We start from the raw sequence: 19,611 nt of genomic DNA on the forward strand, positions 1-19,611 counted from the left end.
CGCTGTCTTGTAGGTACAGTTGCAGGGGTGACACTCGCTGTCTCACAGGTACAGTTGCAGGGGTGACACTCGCTGTTTCGTTGTAGGTACAGTTGCAGGGGTGACGCTCGCTGTCTCGTAGGTACAGTTGCAGGGGTGACACTCGCTGTCTCACAGGTACAGTTGCAGGGGTGACGCTCGCCGTCTCACAGGTACAGTTGCAGGGGTGACACTCGCTGTCTCGTTGTAGGTACAGTTGCAGGGGTGACGCTCGCTGTCTCACAGGTACAGTTGCAGGAGTGACACTCGCTGTCTCGTAGGTACAGTTGCAGGGGTGACACTCGCTGTCTCACAGGTACAGTTGCAGGGGTGACGCTCGCTGTCTCACAGGTACAGTTGCAGGGGTAACACTCGCTGTCTCACAGGTACAGTTGCAGGGGTAACACTCGCTGTCTCACAGGTACAGTTGCAGGGGTAACACTCGCTGTCTCACAGGTACAGTTGCAGGGGTGACGCTCGCTGTCTCGTAGGTACAGTTGCAGGGGTGACGCTCGCTGTCTCACAGGTACAGTTGCAGGGGTAACACTCGCTGTCTCGTTGTAGGTACAGTTGCAGGGGTAACACTCGCTGTCTCACAGGTACAGTTGCAGGGGTGACGCTCGCTGTCTCGTAGGTACAGTTGCAGGGGTGACACTCGCTGTCTCGTTGTAGGTACAGTTGCAGGGGTGACGCTCGCTGTCTCACAGGTACAGTTACAGGGGTAACACTCGCTGTCTCACAGGTACAGTTGCAGGGGTGATGCTGGCTGTCTCACAGGTACAGTTGCAGGGGTGACACTCGCAGTCTCTCAGGTACAGTTGCAGGGGTAACACTGGCTGTCTCGTTGTAGGTACAGTTGCAGGGGTGACACTCGCTGTCTCGTAGGTACAGTTGCAGGGGTGACACTCGCTGTCTCACAGGTACAGTTGCAGGGGTGACACTCGCTGTCTCACAGGTACAGTTGCAGGGGTAACACTCGCTGTCTCGTTGTAGGTACAGTTGCAGGGGTGACACTCGCTGTCTCACAGGTACAGTTGCAGGGGTGACGCTCGCTGTCTCACAGGTACAGTTGCAGGGGTAACACTCGCTGTCTCACAGGTACAGTTGCAGGGGTAACACTCGCTGTCTCGTAGGTACAGTTGCAGGGGTGACACTTGCTGTCTCACAGGTACAGTTGCAGGGGTGACACTCGCTGTCTCGTTGTAGGTACAGTTGCAGGGGTGACACTCGCTGTCTTGTAGGTACAGCTGCAGGGGTGACACTCGCTGTCTCACAGGTACAGTTGCAGGGGTAACACTCGCTGTCTCATTGTAGGTACAGTTGCAGGGGTGACACTCGCTGTCTCGTTGTAGGTACAGTTGCAGGGGTGACGCTCGCTGTCTCACAGGTACAGTTGCAGGGGTGACACTCGCTGTCTCACAGGTACAGTTGCAGGGGTGACGCTCGCTGTTTCACAGGTACAGTTGCAGGGGTGACACTCGCTGTCTCACAGGTACAGTTGCAGGGGTGACACTCGCTGTCTCACAGGTACAGTTGCAGGGGTGACGCTCGCTGTCTCACAGGTACAGTTGCAGGGGTGACACTCGCTGTCTCACAGGTACAGTTGCAGGGGTGACGCTCGCTGTCTCGTTGTAGGTACAGTTGCAGGGGTGACACTCGCTGTCTCACAGGTACAGTTGCAGGGGTGACGCTCGCTGTCTCACAGGTACAGTTGCAGGGGTGACGCTCGCTGTCTCGTTGTAGGTACAGTTGCAGGGGTGACACTAGCTGTCTCACAGGTACAGTTGCAGGGGTAACACTGGCTGTCTCACAGGTACAGTTGCAGGGGTGACGCTTGCTGTCTCACAGGTACAGTTGCAGGGGTGACGCTCGCTGTCTCACAGGTACAGTTGCAGGGGTGACACTCGCTGTCTCACAGGTACAGTTGCAGGGGTGACGCTCGCTGTCTCGTTGTAGGTACAGTTGCAGGGGTGACACTCGCTGTCTCACAGGTACAGTTGCAGGGGTAACACTGGCTGTCTCACAGGTACAGTTGCAGGGGTAACACTCGCTGTCTCATTGTAGGTACAGTTGCAGGGGTAACACTCGCTGTCTCGTTGTAGGTACAGTTGCCGGCCCTCTCCCCAACGATGCAAATGGGAACAATCGCACGCTGGGAGAAGAAGGAAGGCGATAAAATAAACGAAGGGGATTTGATCGCAGAAGTAAGTGAACACGTGCTGCTTTTTCAGCTTCCCTGGGAAGACACCGTCACTTTCAAACAGCCGTCCAGTGCGCAGTGTGTCCGCTTTCACATTGGTTTCTGGAGTCGGGTGTGCTCGTTCCTTCCAATTTAATCAACTATTTAAAGGCTGGTAGCGCAGTTCTGCTGCACGGTATTCAAACAGGTGGTTGTTCACGTTGAGGAAACCAGCCTACCCTGACCCTGATCTCGTCCAGTCTAGTATAAGGTTCACTGTTGTAGCTGGTGTAAAAAGTTCCTTCTATTACCAGATTGTTTGATTCTCTGGTCAGTCAAGAAATGCAGAGAGAAAAAACAATGTCAAAGTTCCACAAAGTTGAAAAAAACAGACTTTAAAGTTAACAAGAAAAATTTCTCAAATTTAGGCCGGTTTTACACTAAAACGGTTGCTTTCTGTACTTTAGATGGTCTTAGTAAGTCTTTACCGTCCCACAGGAAGCCTGCGATTCCGAGAGCAGTGCCCCAACACCGCAGCTTGTAAGCTGGAGGGTGGTTTTCTCCGGAATGCAGGAAGTTGGGGACGTGGGTTGACGGCTGCTGAACGTGTAAGTTCCGTGCATCCCCGTTAACCGGTTAACTGGTGCACCGTGGCCCAAGTAAGCGGCTGCCCCAATTCGCCAAACTTCCACAGAGATAGTTAAAAAGGTACTTTAAAAAAAAGGCAAACTACCATTTTACTGAGTTATAAATATTGCATTTAAAAGAAATTAGAACATTACCAGAACTACTACAGTGCTATAAAACTGTGTATTAGTTCCTAATAGTTATCGATGGAGGAATTCATCCAGTGTACACTGCCATGACTGTAAACAAACAAAATCAGCTCACGCACCTAGTGGAGATAATGAACTCTGGCCTTTTACCTCTTTGTACCTGCCCATCACCTCCCCCTGGTGTCCCTCCTCCTTCCCTTTCTCCCCGGTCCACTCTCCTCTCCGATCAGATTCCTTCCTCTCCAGCCCTTTACCTTTCACACCCATCACCTCCCCCTGGTGGCCCTCCTCCTTCCCTTTCTCCCACGGTCCACTCTCCTCTCCTATCAGATTCCTTCCTCTCCAGCCCTTTACCTTTCCCACCCATCACCTCCCCCTGGTGTCCCTCCTCCTTCCCTTTCTCCCACGGTCCACTCTCCTCTCCTATCAGATTCCTTCCTCTCCAACCCTTTACCTTTCCCACCCATCACCTCCCCCTGGTGTCCCTCCCCCTTCCCTTTCTCCCATGGTCCACTCTCCTCTCCGATCAGATTCCTTCCTCTCCAGCCCTTTACCTTTCCCACCCATCACCTCCCCCTGGTGTCCCTCCTCCTTCCCTTTCTCCCACGGTCCACTCTCCTCTCCGATCAGATTCCTTCCTCTCCAGCCCTTTACCTTTCCCACCCATCACCTCCCCCTGGTGGCCCTCCTCCTTCCCTTTCTCCCACGGTCCACTCTCCTCTCCGATCAGATTCCTTCCTCTCCAGCCCTTTACCTTTCCCACCCATCACCTCCCCCTGGTGGCCCTCCTCCTTCCCTTTCTCCCACGGTCCACTCTCCTCTCCGATCAGATTCCTTCCTCTCCAGCCCTTTACCTTTCCCACCCATCACCTCCTCCTGGTGTCCCTCCCCCTTCCCTTTCTCCCACGGTCCACTCTCCTCTCCGATCAGATTCCTTCCTCTCCAGCCCTTTTAGTTCCCTACCCACCTATCACCTTCTAGCTTGCCCTGCTTCCCTCCCCCACCCCTCCTCCTGTTATTCTGGCGTTTTCTGCCTTCCTCTTTGCTGTTGAAATGCTGATGGTCCAGTCCTCTGCACAGGTGCTGCCTGGCCTCCGGCGTTTTGTGTGTGTTGCTCTGGGATTTGGGCTGCCTCATTTCAGGAAGCAGTGTCGTACCAGTGACACTATTTAAAAACTGTCCGCCTCTGAGCACGGTGTGGCGTCTGATGAGGCACACAAGTACACGCGACTGACGGCAGTTAGAAACCGCTCAGCAAACATCTCCAGTCCCGATTGGGCCGCATAGCGTCCCAGATAAACGAAGGGAACCCTGGCTTTTTTTTCGATCAGTTTGTGTTCTCTAAAGGGTTGTCCCAAAGAAGTGCCTGTCCCTATTAACCAGTGGCCCAGTTAGCTGGAATCCATTGTACGTGGGCTGTGGGTAGACTTATTTGGTCAGGTTGGGAATCTGGTCTCAGGGCCCCAGTCTCAAAATTGGGCCCAGACACTTTCGGAGGGGAGTTAGCGGACACTTCTACACTCAGACGGTGATAGAAGTTTCAGCGATCTTTCACGCAGACCGTTGACGTTTTTCGATTTTTGTTTTCTCGGAGGTATTAACAGTTGTGGAGTCAAAGCAGGGTTGTAGCCGTACGTCACGGATTAGAATGTGGAAAGGCAGAATAGATGCACAGCTTTCGGATTTCTTGGCCGAGCAGAGAATCAGACCGGTCTGACGAGAGATTGAACCTTCAATACCAGCCGCACCAACCAATGGGAGTGAACTTTACACTGGAGTTGACTAGTTCAGGTCCTGTTGTCTGTCGGTTCCCCGCGCAGGCACAAACAAATCCCCGATTCAGCTCCCGAGTGGCAGAACGGGTACGTGGTCCGGGTCCCGCGCCACGTGGCGAGGGCTGGGTGGTCTACTCCCCAAGTCTGTGGAGTGCGGCCTGGCGCCCGCGCGGCCCATCGGTCGTGCTCCTGTGCTCTCTTTAAGGCAGACTTCTCTTTCCAAAAAAAGGTGGAGACCGATAAGGCGACGGTTGGCTTCGAGAGCCTGGAAGAGTGCTACATGGCCAAGATCCTGCTGCCGGCGGGCACCCGCGACGTGCCTCTGGGCACGGTCATTTGCATCACCGTTGAAAAGTGAGTCTTCCCTTTAAATCACGTGCCCTCCGCCTGGTTCTTTGCAACCGCTCATATTACGTGTGTGTGTGTGTGTGTGTGTGTGTGTGTGTTAATGTGTCCGCGTGCACTGTTTTCTGTCACAAGTAAATTGTATTAACTCTTGCGTGAGTTGTTGGGTGAGGGGGTGGGAATGGAAGCAAGTCTCCACCAAAGGAGGCTTTCCACCGCCGTCTGTCTTCCTCCGTTCCATTGATGCTCAATGAAGCACTCATTTCCTGAGTCTCTATTTCCTGAGGAGACTGAGGTCCTTTAACATCTGCCGGACGATGCTGAGGATGCTCTACGAGTCTGTGGTGGCCAGTGCTATCATGTTTGCTGTTGTGTGCTGGGGCAGCAGGCTGAGGGTAGCAGACACCAACAGAATCAACAAACTCATTCGTAAGGCCAGTGATGTTGTGGGGATGGAACTGGACTCTCTGACGGTGGTGTCTGAAAAGAGGATGCTGTCCAAGTTGCATGCCATCTTGGACAATGTCTCCCATCCACTACATAATGTACTGGGTGGGCACAGGAGTACATTCAGCCAGAGACTCATTCCACCGAGATGCAGCACAGAGCGTCATAGGAAGTCATTCCTGCCTGTGGCCATCAAGCTTTACAACTCCTCCCTTGGAGGGTCAGACACCCTGAGCCAATAGGCTGGTCCTGGACATTTCATAATTTACTATTTAACTATTTATGGTTCTATTACTATTTATTATTTATGGAGCAACTGTAACGAAAACCAATTTCCCCCGGGATCAATAAAGTATGACTATGAAGCAACAGATCTTGTACCAGAAGGTGAAGGAGCAGAATTAGGCCATTTAGCCCATCGAGCCTTGCCACCAATGCGCTAGAGAACCCTGGATTGGAAACATCAGAGCCCAGACGATGTCCGGGTCGGGAAGGGTGGTGGGACCCTCAGAACACTCGTTCCGTGCCGTGTCGTACGACGTGGGTGATCCTGGTCTTTCTGTCCGTGGCGGGGATTGTTCAGGGAAGTGGGTTGCCATTGCCTCCTGGGCGGCGTGTGTCTTTACAAGACGGGTGACTGACTCCCCCCCGCCCCCACCCCAGCCCATTACCAATACCCTTCAGAGACTGTGCCCCCCGGCATCAGTGGTCGTATCACCAGGACTTGTGATCTGCACCGGCCGCTCGTACGACCGTCCACCACCTGCTCCCGCGGGTTCACCTGACCCTGATCAGGGCTAAGCAGGTGCTACACCTTGCCCAAGGGTGACCTGCAGGCCAGCGGAGGGAAGGAGCGCCTCACACCCCCTTTGGTAGAGACGCATCTCCACTCTGCCGCCCTATACTGGGTCTAGAGGTATCACTGGAATTTTTGGTTGACAGTTAACCTATAAAATAGCTGGGTTCAAGAGCCGTGACGCCCATAGAAAAGAATTCTAGAAAGAATCGTACCATAATTTCTGGAAAATTCACCGAACAATTACACGTCGAGGCCTGGGCCTCAGGCCGCGGGCTGGCCTGTTTCAGCAAGGCAGACTCTGGAGACGGTGTGGTGCTGCCCCCTAGTGTTTGCTTGGTGGAAGACCAGCTGGATTACCTGCATGCCATGTGTGCGTAACGGTTGCCTGTGGGTTGTTGGGATCTGCTTGTTCATAATCAGGTTTCATATCAACTGGAGGAGAAACACCTCATATACCGTCTGGGTAGTCTCCAGCCCCTTGGTATGAACATAGAATTCTCCAACTTCCGGTAATTCCCTCCCCCTCCCTTCCTCTATCCCTGTTTCACTCTTCACCTCCCTCATGGTTCCGCCTCCTTCTACTACCCATTGTGTTTTCCCCTATTCCTTCTTCATCTTTCCTGCCTATCACCTCCCTGCTTCCCCTCCCCCACCCCTTTATCTTTCCCCTGACTGGTTTTTCACCTGGAACCTACCAGCCTTCTCCTTCCCACCCTCCCCCCACCTTCTTTATAGGGCCTCTGCCCCTTACCCATACAGTCCTGACGAAGGGTTCCGGCCCGAAACGTCCACCGATCATTTACATGGATGCTGCCCGACCTGCTGAGTTCCTCCAGCGTGTTGTGAGTGTTGCTTTGACCCCAGCAACTGCAGATTCCAGGCTGGTAGGTTCCAGGTGAAAAACCAGTAAGGGGAAAGATAAAGGGGTCGGGGAGGGGAGGCAGGGAGGTGATAGGCAGGAAAGGTGAAGAAGGAATAGGGGAAAACACAATGGGTAGTGGAAGGAGGCGGAACCATGAGGGAGGTGATAGGCAGCTGGGGGAGGGGGCAGAGTGAAATAGGGAATGGGGAAGGGAGGGGGAGGGAATTACCAGAAGTTGGAGAATTCTATGTTCATACCAAGGGGCTGGAGACTACCTAGACGGTATATGAGGTGTTGCTCCTCCAACCTGGAACCTACCAGCCTTCTCCTTCCCACCCTCCTCCCACCTTCTTTATAGGGCCTCTGCCCCTTCCCCCTTCAGTCCTGACGAAGGGTTCCGGCCCGAAACGTCCACCGATCATTTACACGGATGCTGCCCGACCTGCTGAGTTCCTCCAGCGTGTTGTGAGTGTTGCTTAATATCAATTGGCGTATGTAGTGAAATTTGTTGCTATGTGGCAGCAGTAGGTAATAAAGAAAAAACTAATTTACAGTAAGTATATTAGAAAAGTTAAATAACACAAAAAGGAAAAAAAATTAGTGTGGTAGTGTTCATGGGTTCAATGTCTATTCAGAAATCGGATGGCAGGAGGGAAGAAACTATTCCTGAATCATTAAGTGTGTGCCTTCAGGATCCTGTACCTCCTTCCTGATTTGTATTTGTATTTATTTTATTTCTTACGTCCAAGGGAGTAAAGAATCTTTATGTTGCACCTCCATCGCAATGTCCAAGCAATAAAGAGGGGAACTGTGGGAGGATTTTGCCCGAACACTAAAATTGTGGAGGTCATTGTTTTTTTTTTAAATACATGTACATACAGTCAGAGACACAAACAGATCAGTGTCCTGATGTCCTGGTGAAAGGAGCTGTCCTGGAGCCCGTCGGGCCCTGGCCGTAACGCTCGCCAGACGGCGGCAGGTGAAACAGGTTGCGGCTCGGGATGCTAGCAATGAGAAGAGGGCACATGGTGAGCGATGGACGCTGCCTTTTTTCGAGGCATCGCCTTTTGAAGGTGTCCTGGACGCTGGGGAGGGAGGTGCCCGTGATGGAGGTGGCTGAGTGCGTAACTTACTGCAGCTTACTTTGATCTTGTGAGCTCCCCCACCCCCCCCAGACCAAACGGTGATGCAACCAACCAACCAATCTGTCGGGAACAAAACAAAATTTCCTCAAACTCCTAAAGAAATGTAGCCGCTGTCGTGCCTTCTTGGCTGACAACGTCCATGCCCCATCAATTTACCGGCCACATCGCTCAGGAATTTTTGTGTGACTGCATGTTTACTGCTATCTTGTGCGTGCTATGTGTGTCTCGAGCTGTGCACGACTGTCGGTACTGTGTTTTGCAGCTTGGCCGCAGAGGAGCGCTGTTTCGGTTGGCTGTATTCGTGGGTGTTCACGTGTGGTTGAATGACAGTGAAAGTTGAAGTTGTTTATGGGTGATTATATAATTTTAAAGCAAGCACAGGAAAGTTAATTGAACTTCTGGTTTAAAGCTTTTTTTAAAACTGTAAATGTGTTGATTTTCGCCTGGGTTATAAGCTGTCCACGCTGCTATGACGAATGTTTAAGCCGCTTGTCATGTGACTGAAACTGAATCAGAAATCGCTGGAACAGGATGGCTCGGGCGACGTCAGGAAGCAGGGCCATCTGCTCGCGCCAGGGGAAGGGTGCCTGATCTCCAGTGTTAATCGTTCTCTTCCCACAGGCTTAAGTTGTTTTTCAGCTTTCCAAGACCTGCAGCTTTCTTAAAAAAATATTTCCCCTGTCGTTTCTGTCGCTCAGAGCCGAAGACGTTAAAGCTTTTAAGGATTACACTCCAGAGATGGTGACAGCAACCCCGGCCTCGCAGACCCCAGCGGCCGCCGCCGCCGCGCCCCCTGCGGCCTCCCTATCTCCAGCTCAAGCCCTGGGCGGCTCCTACCCCCCCCACATGAAGGTGAGCACGAGCGCTGAAACACAGGCTCTCCCAGCTGGCAGCTATTGATGGACCTGGGCCGTAAAAACAGCAGTGAGACACGAACAGGTGGCTCCAGGCGGATTCTGGCCCCCATTTGCGGAGTTCGGTGGATCTTAATGAAAGAGTTACGCTCGAAGGGAGCTTACGAAGCTGGCAGTACAGGAACAGAGAGATTGGAGCAGGTCCTCCTGCCCACCGTCCTGTGTCAAGCCAATTAAGTTAGTATGGGCAACTGAACTGTTCGAATCTATTGGGGTCATCCGATGTGGCCCCCTACCTCCCCCCCCCCCCCCAACACTTGAAGGGCCGCTTGGCCGAGCACCTCCTCTCCGTCCGCTAACGGCCGGATTTCCCGGCGCCCAGCCTCTTCAGTTCCCGTTCCGAGGTGGCGGTCCACGTTCTCTTCGTGCCACTCTCGGGGTGCAGGAGAAACGCCTCATGTTCCGCCTGGGTAGCCTCCGACATGAACATTGGTTTCTCCTGCGCCCCCCCCCCCCCCCCCCGCCATTTCCCAATCTGGCCTCTCAGCTCTTCCCTTCACCTGCCCTACCACCTCCCCTTCTTCTCCAGCCCTTTTGCCTTTCCCACCATTCACCTCCCAGCTTCTTACTTCAGCCCTCCCTGCCCCCACCTTTTTATTCTGGAATGTTTCCCCCTTCCTTTCCAGTCCTGGTGAAGGGTCCCGGGCCAAAACGTCGACGGTTTATTCCTCTCCGTAGGCGCTGCCTGGCCTGCTGAGTTCCTCCAGCGCTTCGCGTGTTGGTGTTTGCTAACTAAGCTGATCTCTTCTGCCCTACAGAGTGTCCATATCCCTCCATCTTCCTCACATTCACATGCCTATCTAAACGTCTCTTAAAAGTCTCTGATGTTTCTGCCTCATGCAGGCATCTACCACTCTCTATGTTAAAAATGATTTCACATCATCTTTTGAAGTTACCCCTCTCACCCTATGGCATGCCCTCTGGTGTTTGACCTGGGAGAAAGATACTGCCTATGTACTCTATCTATGCCCCTCATAGTCTTGTAAACCTCCATCAGATCTCCCCCCTCAGCCGCTCCAGAAAAAACAACCCAGGTTTGTCCAGCCTCTCGTGACAGCACATCCCCTCCAATCCAGGCAGCGACCTGGTGAACCTCTTCTGCCCCCTCCCCACAAAGCCTCAACATCCTTCCTCATGGGGGGACTGGAACTGTGTGCCACACTCCAGATGCGGCCTAACCAGAGTTCTATAAAGCTGCAGCGTAACCCCCGACCTCTGAACTCAGTGCCTCGACTAATGAAGGCAAGAGTGCCACATGCCCCCTTAACCACCCCGTCAACCTGTGCAGCCGCCTTGAGGGAGCTGTGAACTTGGACCCCAAGATCCCTCTCTGCTCATCAGCGCGGTTCAGAGTCTTGCCCCTGCGTTTGACCTGCCAAAGTGCAACACTTCCCATTTGGCAGGGTTAAACCCCATCAGCCCTTTCTCCCCCTCCCGGGGAAATCTCTCTGTCTCTCCACTATATCAGTGTCTGTTATCATCTCCACCTCCCGGGGAAATCTCTCTGTCTCTCCACTATATAATTGTCTGTTATCATCCCCACCCCCCGGGGAAATCTCTCTGTCTCTCCACTATATCAGTGTCTGTTATCATCCCCACCCCCCGGGGAAATCTCTCTGTCTGTCCACTATATCTGTGTCTGTTATCATCTCTCCCCCCCCCCCCCGGGGAAATCTCTCTGTCTCTCCACTATATCAGTGTCTGTTATCATCCCCTCCCCCCCAGGGAAATCTCTCTGTCTCTCCACTATATCTGTGTCTGTTATCATCCCCACCCCCCGGGGAAATCTCTCTGTCTCTCCACTATATCTGTGTCTGTTATCATCTCCACCCCCCTGGGGAAATCTCTCTGTCTCTCCACTATATCAGTGTCTGTTATCATCCCCACCCCCCCGGGGAAACCTCTCTGTCTCTCCACTATATCTGTGTCTGTTATCATCCCCCTCCCCCCGGGGAAATCTCTCTGTCTCTCCACTGTATCTGTGTCTGTTATCATCTCCACACCCCTGGGGAAATCTCTCTGTCTCTCCACTATATCTGTGTCTGTTATCATCTCCCCCCCGGGGAAATCTCTCTGTCTCTGCACTATATCTGTGTCTGTTATCATCTCCACCCCCCCGGGGAAATCTCTCTGTCTCTGCACTATATCTGTGTCTGTTATCATCTCCCCCCCGGGAAAATCTCTCTGTCTCTCCACTATATCTGTGTCTGTTATCATCCCCACCCCCCCCCCGGGGAAATCTCTCTGTCTCTCCACTATATCTGTGTCTGTTATCATCTCCTCCCCCCCCCCCCCGGGGAAATCTCTCCGTCTCTCCACTATATCTGTGTCTGTTATCATCCCCCCCCCGGGGGAATCTCTCTGTCTCTCCACTATATCTGTGTCTGTTATCATCTCTCCCCCCACCCCTGGGGAAATCTCTCTGTCTCTCCACTATATCTGTGTCTGTTATCATCCCCCTCCCCCCGGGGAAATCTCTCTGTCTCTCCACTATATCTGTGTCTGTTATCATCTCCCCCCCCCCCGGGGAAATCTCTCTGTCTCTCCACTATATCTGTGTCTGTTATCATCTCCCCCCCCGGGGAAATCTCTCTGTCTCTCCACTATATCTGTGTCTGTTATCATCCCCACCCCCCCGGGGAAATCTCTCTGTCTCTCCACTATATCTGTGTCTGTTATCATCTCCTCCCCCCCCACCCCGGGGAAATCTCTCTGTCTCTCCACCATATCTGTGTCTGTTATCATCTCCCCCCTGGGGAAATCTCTCTGTCTCTCCACTATATCTGTGTCTGTTATCATCCCCCCCCCCCGGGGAAATCTCTCTGCCTCTCCACTATATCTGTGTCTGTTATCATCCCCTCCCCCTGGGGAAATCTCTCTGTCTCTCCACTATATCAGTGTCTGTTATCATCCTCTCCCCCAGGGAAATCTCTCTGTCTCTCCACCATATCTGTGTCTGTTATCATCTCCCCCCTGGGGAAATCTCTCTGTCTCTCCACTATATCTGTGTCTGTTATCATCTCCCCCCCGGGAAAATCTCTCTGTCTCTCCACTATATCAGTGTCTGTTATCATCCCCACCCCCCGGGGAAAACTCTCTGTCTCTCCACTATATCAGTGTCTGTTATCATCCCCACCCCCCGGGGAAATCTCTCTGTCTCTCCACTATATCTGTGTCTGTTATCATCCCCCCCCCCCGGGGAAATCTCTCTGTCTCTCCACTATATCTGTGTCTGTTATCATCCCCTCCCCCTGGGGAAATCTCTCTGTCTCTCCACTATATCTGTGTCTGTTATCATCTCCCCCCCGGGGAAATCTCTCTGTCTCTCCACTATATCTGTGTCTGTTATCATCTCCACCCCCCCGGGGAAATCTCTCTGTCTCTCCACTATATCTGTGTCTGTTATCATCCCCCCCCCCCCCGGGGAAATCTCTCTGTCTCTCCACTATATCTGTGTCTGTTATCATCCCCCCCCCCCGGGGAAATCTCTCTGCCTCTCCACTATATCTGTGTCTGTTATCATCCCCACCCCCCTGGGGAAATCTCTCTGCCTCTCCACTGTATCTGGTGGCTGATCAGCAGCTGGACTGGTCATTCCCGACCGAGGGAAGTTAACACTACTCGAGGTGGTACACTGGGCAAGTGGAACAGATGGTAAATTTTTCTTGGTGCCCAGAACCTGAGCCGGTCTTTCACCCAAGGTGGACTACGCACTGACATCTGCATTCAGAACATCTGTTCTTCCCAAAGTTAATACCAGATTGAGGTTTAACTCTATGAAGCCATTTTAATTACAAACGTTGCCAATTTAAACTTTGCATGCTCGTATCAGAAAGCTTGCAGGATAGGGTGTGGATAACGGGGAGAAGTGATTTGAAGTACTGCACTCTTCAATCAAAGTCGAAAGTAGATTTATTATCAAAGTACATAAACAGTGCCTATCAAAAATATTCAACCCCCCTCCCTTGGAAAGTTTTCATGTTTTATTGTTTTACAACATTGAATTACAGTGGATTTGTTCTGGCTTTTTTTTTTGAGACTGATCAACAGAAAAAGACTTTCATGTCAAAGTGAAAACAGATTAATTACAAATACAAAACACAAAATAATTGATTTCACGAGTACTCACCCCCTTCAAGTTGGTATTTGGTAGGCAGCAATTACAGCCTTGAGTCTGTCTGGACAGGTCTCTATCAGCTTTGCACGTCTGGACACTGCAACTGTTTTCCCCATTCTTCTTTACAAAACTGCTCAAGCTCTGTCAGATTGCATGGGGATCATAAGTGAGCAGCCATTTTCAAGTCTAGCCACAAGTTCTCAATTGGATTGAGGTCTGGACTCTGACTTGGCCACTCCAGGACATTAACTTTGCTGTTTTTAAGCCATTTCTGTGTAGCTTTGGCTTTATGTTTGGGGTCATTGCCTGGCTAATGATGCAGCCACCACCATGCTTCACGGTAGGGATGGTGTGTTTTTGATGATGTGCGGTGTTAGGCTTACGCCAGACAGCGTTCAGTCAGATGGTCAAAAAGCTCAACTCACAGAACCTTCTTCCAGCTGACTTCAGAGTCTCCTACGTGCCTTCTGGAAAACTCTAGCCAACGTAGCGTGTTAGTTTTTTTCAACAGTGGCTTTCTCTTTGCCACTTTCCCATAAAGCTGCGACTGGTGAAGCACCCGGGCAACAGTTGTTGTATGCACAGTCTCTCCCATCTCAGCCACTGAAGCTGGTAACTCCTCCAGAGCTGTCACAGGTCTCTTGGTGGCCTCCCTCACTAGTCCCCTTCTTGTACGGTCACTCAGATTTTGAGGACGGCCTGCTCGAGGCAGATTTGCAGTCGTGCCATATTCTTTCTATTTCTTGATGGTTGACTTAACTGTTCTCCAAGGGATATTCAGTGACTTGGAGATTTTCTTGTATCCATCTCCTGACTTGTGCTTTTCAATAACCCTTTTGCGGAGTTGCTTGGAGTGTTCGTTTGTCTTCATGGTGTAGGTTTTGCCAGGATACCGACTCACCAGCCATTGGGCCTTCCAGATTCAGGTGTATGAAACCCCTTTTTACCGGGCGTCTCTAAGAGGCAGCTCATTAACCCCTTGCCAATGACCAGCAGGCTCAGCGGAGAGAAACCCACCTTTCTCAAACTCCATACGTCTAGGGTAGATATGTCCTGGTTCCCGCCAGACCGCTGAGGTTGGGATGTCTCACCCGCCCAAATCCCGATCTGTGTGAATACTGTGTGTTTTACTGCCCCATGCAGTCGCCCGTTGGCAAGAAGTAACAGATTGTACACTGCATATAATGAAAAAGTATATTTATGAATGTTAACTTCAGAGTTATTAAAGAAAAGAAAAATAAAACAAAAAGAGCCCGTTGTAATTAAACAGCCAAACGTGCATGTAAGTGGGAGCTCATCTTGAAGTTGTCCAACTCACGCGCTGGGCCCTCGGTCTGTGCTAAAGTACACACCACCTTCCGAATTTCGCTCGATCTCCACCTCGGTCAAATGGACTCTCCCACGGGTGTATCGGTCCTTCCTCCTCGAAGCCATTCACCTGCACAGAGCGCCCCGCGCAGCAGGGACGCCATCGTCCACCATCGTCCCTCCCTGTCTCCTCCCAGCTCCCGCCAAAATGAGCTGGACCCACACCAGTGGCGGTCAGGTAAACCCCTCCGCCCGGCGCTCTCTAGAACCTCCTCCCAGTTCCACCATCCTGATCGGCTGACACCACATTCCTAAGTTGAACAACAAAGATTCTTACCTCAGCTCAAACCCAGACAGGCTGAAAGCAGAACAGACCACTCTTACAGAACTGTTGAAATGAAATACCTACAGCATAGCAGTAAAAATCTGAACCGGGGCATTACGTGTATTTTCACTACAACCAGTTGAAACACCTTGACTACACACAGGTCTCCAAAAACAGATCTCCATTTAACTGATCAAGTGACTTCTAAAAGCAATCAGCTACACCAGTGAGGATTTGGTGTGTCATATTAAAGGGGGGGGGGGTGAATACTTATGCAATCAATTATTTTGTGTTTTATATTTGTAATTAACGTAGATCACTTTCTAGAGATCTGTTTTCACTTTGACATGAAAGAGTTCTTTTCTGTTGATCAGTGTCAAAAAAGCGAAATTAAATCCACTGTGATTCAATATTGTAAAACAATAAAACATGAAAACTTCCGAGGAGGGTGAATACTTTTTGTAGGCACTCTGTCATCATATATAACCCTGGGATTCATTTTCCTGCGGGCATTCACAGTAAATACTAAGAAACAACAAAAAAAACTAAATAAATAAGCAATAAATATCGAGAACATGAGATGAAGAGCCCTTGAAAGTGAGTCCATAGGTTGTGGGAACAGTTCAGTGATGAGATGAGTGAAGTTATCCCCTCTGGTTCAGGAGCCTGATGGTTGAGGGGTAATAACTGTCCCTGAAGCTGGGGGTGTGGGACCTGAGGCTCCTGTACCTCCTTCCTGATGGTTGAGGGGTAATAACTGTTCCTGAACCTGGTGGTGTGGGTCCTGAGGCTCCCGTACCTCCTTCCTGATGGTTGAGGGTTAATAACTGTTCCTGAACCAGGTGGTGTGGGTCCTGAGGTTCCTGTACCTCCTTCCTGATGGTTGAGGGGGTAATAACTATTCCTGAACCTGGTGGTGGAAGTCCTGAGGCTCCTGTACCTCCTTCCTGATGGTTGAGTGGTAATAACTGTTCCTGAACCTGGTGGTGTGGGTCCTGAGGCTCCTGTACCTCCTTCCTGATGGTTGAGGGGGTAATAACTGTTCCTGAACCTGGTGGTGTGGGTTCTGAGGCTCCTGTACCTCCTTCCTGATGGTTGAGGGGGTAATAACTGTTCCTGAACCTGGTGGTGTGGGTTCTGAGGCTCCTGTACCTCCTTCCTGATGGTTGAGGGGTAATAACTGTTCCTGAACCTGGTGGTGTGGGTCCTGAGGCTCCTGTACCTCCTTCCTGATGGTTGAGGGGGTAATAACTGTTCCTGAACCTGGTGGTGTGGGTTCTGAGGCTCCTGTACCTCCTTCCTGATGGCAGCAGTGTTGGGGTGAGTGAAGTTGCCCCCCTGGTTCAGGAGCCTGATGGTTGAGGGGTGATGACTGTTAATGAGCCCAAATGCAGCATTTTTGGTGGTTAATGAAGCCAGATCTTGCTGTCCATCTGCAGATCTGCCTGCCTGCCCTCTCTCCCACTATGACAATGGGCACCATCCAGAGATGGGAGAAGAAGGTCGGGGAGAAGCTGCAGGAAGGAGACCTCATCGCTGAGATCGAGACGGACAAGGCGACGGTAGGTGAGTACTGACACGACACTGTTTAAGCTTTGCTCTGGGGGGGCAGAGAGAGGGAAAACGATACATGGACCTGCACTGCAATCCAGGAAACGGGTCATCGCCAGCATGTAAGCTTGAGGCCAGATTGTTTATTTGTACCGGTGATTCTGGACTAAATCAGACCAGTCCTGAGGGAGGGTCTCAGCCTGAAACATCGACCGTTTATTCCTCTCCGTAGGGGCTCCCTGCTCCACTGTCTTGTGCGAGTTACTGTGGATTGGACTGCCATTATTTGTCACGCGTACGTCAGCAGACAGTGAAGTACGTCGTTTGCGTACAGTGTCCAGCATAGCGCTGACGGCGGCCGGCGAATATCTTAGCGCGCCCGCAGTTTGCCGGCCCTGACCCGTACGTCTCTCGGGAGAGGTGTGGGGGTAGGGGGGACCCACGCGGTCACGGGGATGGAGCCTCGGATTGTGGGGCTGTGACGCGTTACACTCTGGCCGCCGCGCCCTGCCGTTCGCTCGTGCAGTTGCTGAAAGCGCCCGTGCCAGCGGGCGGCGTTTTGGGGGGGGGGGCGGAATGACGGGAGGGTGGCGTTTTATCTGTTACTGTTTGTACAGCGAGCACTGCAGGGTCGCAGTTCGTGTAAGGCACTGATCCAGCAATCCGGAGTCCCTGCTTCACGTCACACTGCGGCTCCTGGGGAATTGAACTGTGGTTAATTAGAAGGTTGGATCTGAAAGTTCCGATTTGTAAAGTTAGTCAGCTCCATCTTGGGTCCATAGTATCCAAGACATCTTCAGGGAGCGGTGCCTCAGAAAGGCGGCGTCCGACATTACTGACCCCCAGTACTCAGGACATGCCCTCTTCTCATTGTGACCATCAGGGAGGAGGTACAGGAGATACATCCATCATTACTGACCCCCATCACCCAGGACATGTTCTCTTCTCATTGTGACCATCAGGGAGGGGGTAATGGAGATACATCCATCATTACTGACCCCCATCACCCAGGACATGTCCTCTTCTCATTGTGACCATCAGGGAGGAGGTACAGGAGATACATCCATCATTACTGACCTCCATCACCCAGGACATGTCCTCTTCTCATTGTGACCATCAGGGAGGGGGCAATGGAGATACATCCATCATTACTGACCCCCATCACCCAGGACATGTCCTCTTCTCATTGTGACCATCAGGGAGGGGGTAATGGAGATACATCCATCATTACTGACCCCACCACCCAGGACATGCCCTCTTCTCATTGTGACCATCAGGGAGGAGGTACAGGAGGTACATCCGTCATTACTGACCCCCATCACCCAGGACATGTCCTCTTCTCATTGTGACCATCAGGGAGGAGGTACAGGAGATACATCCATCATTACTGACCCCCATCACCCAGGACATGCCCTCTTCTCATTGTGACCATCAGGGAGGAGGTACAGGAGATACATCCATCATTACTGACCCCCATCACCCAGGACATGTCCTCTTCTCATTGTGACCATCAGGGAGGAGGTACAGGAGATACCTCCATCATTACTGACCCCATCACCCAGGACATGTCCTCTTCTCATTGTGACCATCAGGGAGGAGGTACAGGAGATACATCCATCATTACTGACCCCCATCACCCAGGACATGCCCTCTTCTCATTGTGACCATCAGGGAGGAGGTAATGGAGATACGTCCATCATTACTGACCCCCATCACCCAGGACATGTCCTCCTTTCATTGTGACCATCAGGGAGGAGGTACAGGAGATACATCCATCATTACTGACCCCCATCACCCAGGACATGTCCTCCTTTCATTGTGACCATCAGGGAGGAGGTACAGGAGATACATCCATCATTACTGACCCCCATCACCCAGAACATGTCCTCTTCTCATTGTGACCATCAGGGAGGAGGTACAGGAGATACATCCATCATTACTGACCCCATCACCCAGGACATGTCCTCCTTTCATTGTGACCATCAGGGAGGAGGTACAGGAGATACATCCATCATTACTGACCCCCATCACCCAGGACATGTCCTCCTTTCATTGTGACCATCAGGGAGGAGGTACAGGAGATACATCCATCATTACTGACCCCCATCACCCAGAACATGTCCTCTTCTCATTGTGACCATCAGGGAGGAGGTACAGGAGATACATCCATCATTACTGACCCCCATCACCCAGGACATGCCCTCATCTCATTGTGACCATCAGGGAGGGGCTAATGGAGATACATCCATCATTACTGACCCCCATCACCCAGGACATGTCCTCTTCTCATTGTGACCATCAGGGAGGAGGTACAGGAGATACATCCATCATTACTGACCCCCATCACCCAGGACATGTCCTCCTTTCATTGTGACCATCAGGGAGGAGGTACAGGAGATACATCCATCATTACTGACCCCCATCACCCAGAACATGTCCTCTTCTCATTGTGACCATCAGGGAGGAGGTACAGGAGATACATCCATCATTACTGACCCCCATCACCCAGGACATGTCCTCTTCTCATTGTGACCATCAGGGAGGAGGTACAGGAGATACATCCATCATTACTGACCCCCAACACCCAGGACATGTCCTCTTCTCATTGTGACCATCAGGGAGGGGTAATGGAGATACATCCATCATTACTGACCCCCATCACCCAGAACATGTCCTCTTCTCATTGTGACCATCAGGGAGGAGGTACAGGAGATACATCCATCATTACTGACCCCCATCACCCAGGACATGTCCTCTTCTCATTGTGACCATCAGGGAGGAGGTACAGGAGATACATCCATCATTACTGACCCCCATCACCCAGGACATGTCCTCTTCTCATTGTGACCATCAGGGAGGGGGTAATGGAGATACATCCATCATTACTGACCCCCATCACCCAGGACATGTCCTCTTCTCATTGTGACCATCAGGGAGGAGGTACAGGAGCCTGAAGACACACACTCAGCGATTCAGGAACAGCTTCTTCCCCTCTGCCATCAGATTCCTAAATGGACATTGAACCCATGCACCTCACTACTTTAATATTA

At 51.6% G+C, this 19,611-nt stretch overlaps 1 protein-coding gene across 1 annotated transcript in view; it reads left to right on the forward strand.

The window, feature by feature from the left end:
* The first annotated feature begins 2,125 nt into the window (after positions 1-2,125).
* dlat (dihydrolipoamide S-acetyltransferase (E2 component of pyruvate dehydrogenase complex)) overlaps positions 2,126-19,611 on the forward strand; it is a 44,132-nt gene continuing 26,646 nt past the window's right edge. The window contains exons 1-4 of the mRNA XM_072238558.1: positions 2,126-2,222; positions 4,978-5,102; positions 9,045-9,198; positions 16,450-16,576. Coding sequence (XP_072094659.1) covers positions 2,148-2,222; positions 4,978-5,102; positions 9,045-9,198; positions 16,450-16,576 — 481 coding nt within the window. The 5' untranslated portion in view covers positions 2,126-2,147. The remainder of the gene's footprint in view (positions 2,223-4,977; positions 5,103-9,044; positions 9,199-16,449; positions 16,577-19,611) is intronic.

The sequence above is a fragment of the Mobula birostris genome, chromosome 20 (assembly GCF_030028105.1).
Source record: "Mobula birostris isolate sMobBir1 chromosome 20, sMobBir1.hap1, whole genome shotgun sequence".
Taxonomy (NCBI): Eukaryota; Metazoa; Chordata; class Chondrichthyes; order Myliobatiformes; family Myliobatidae; genus Mobula; species Mobula birostris.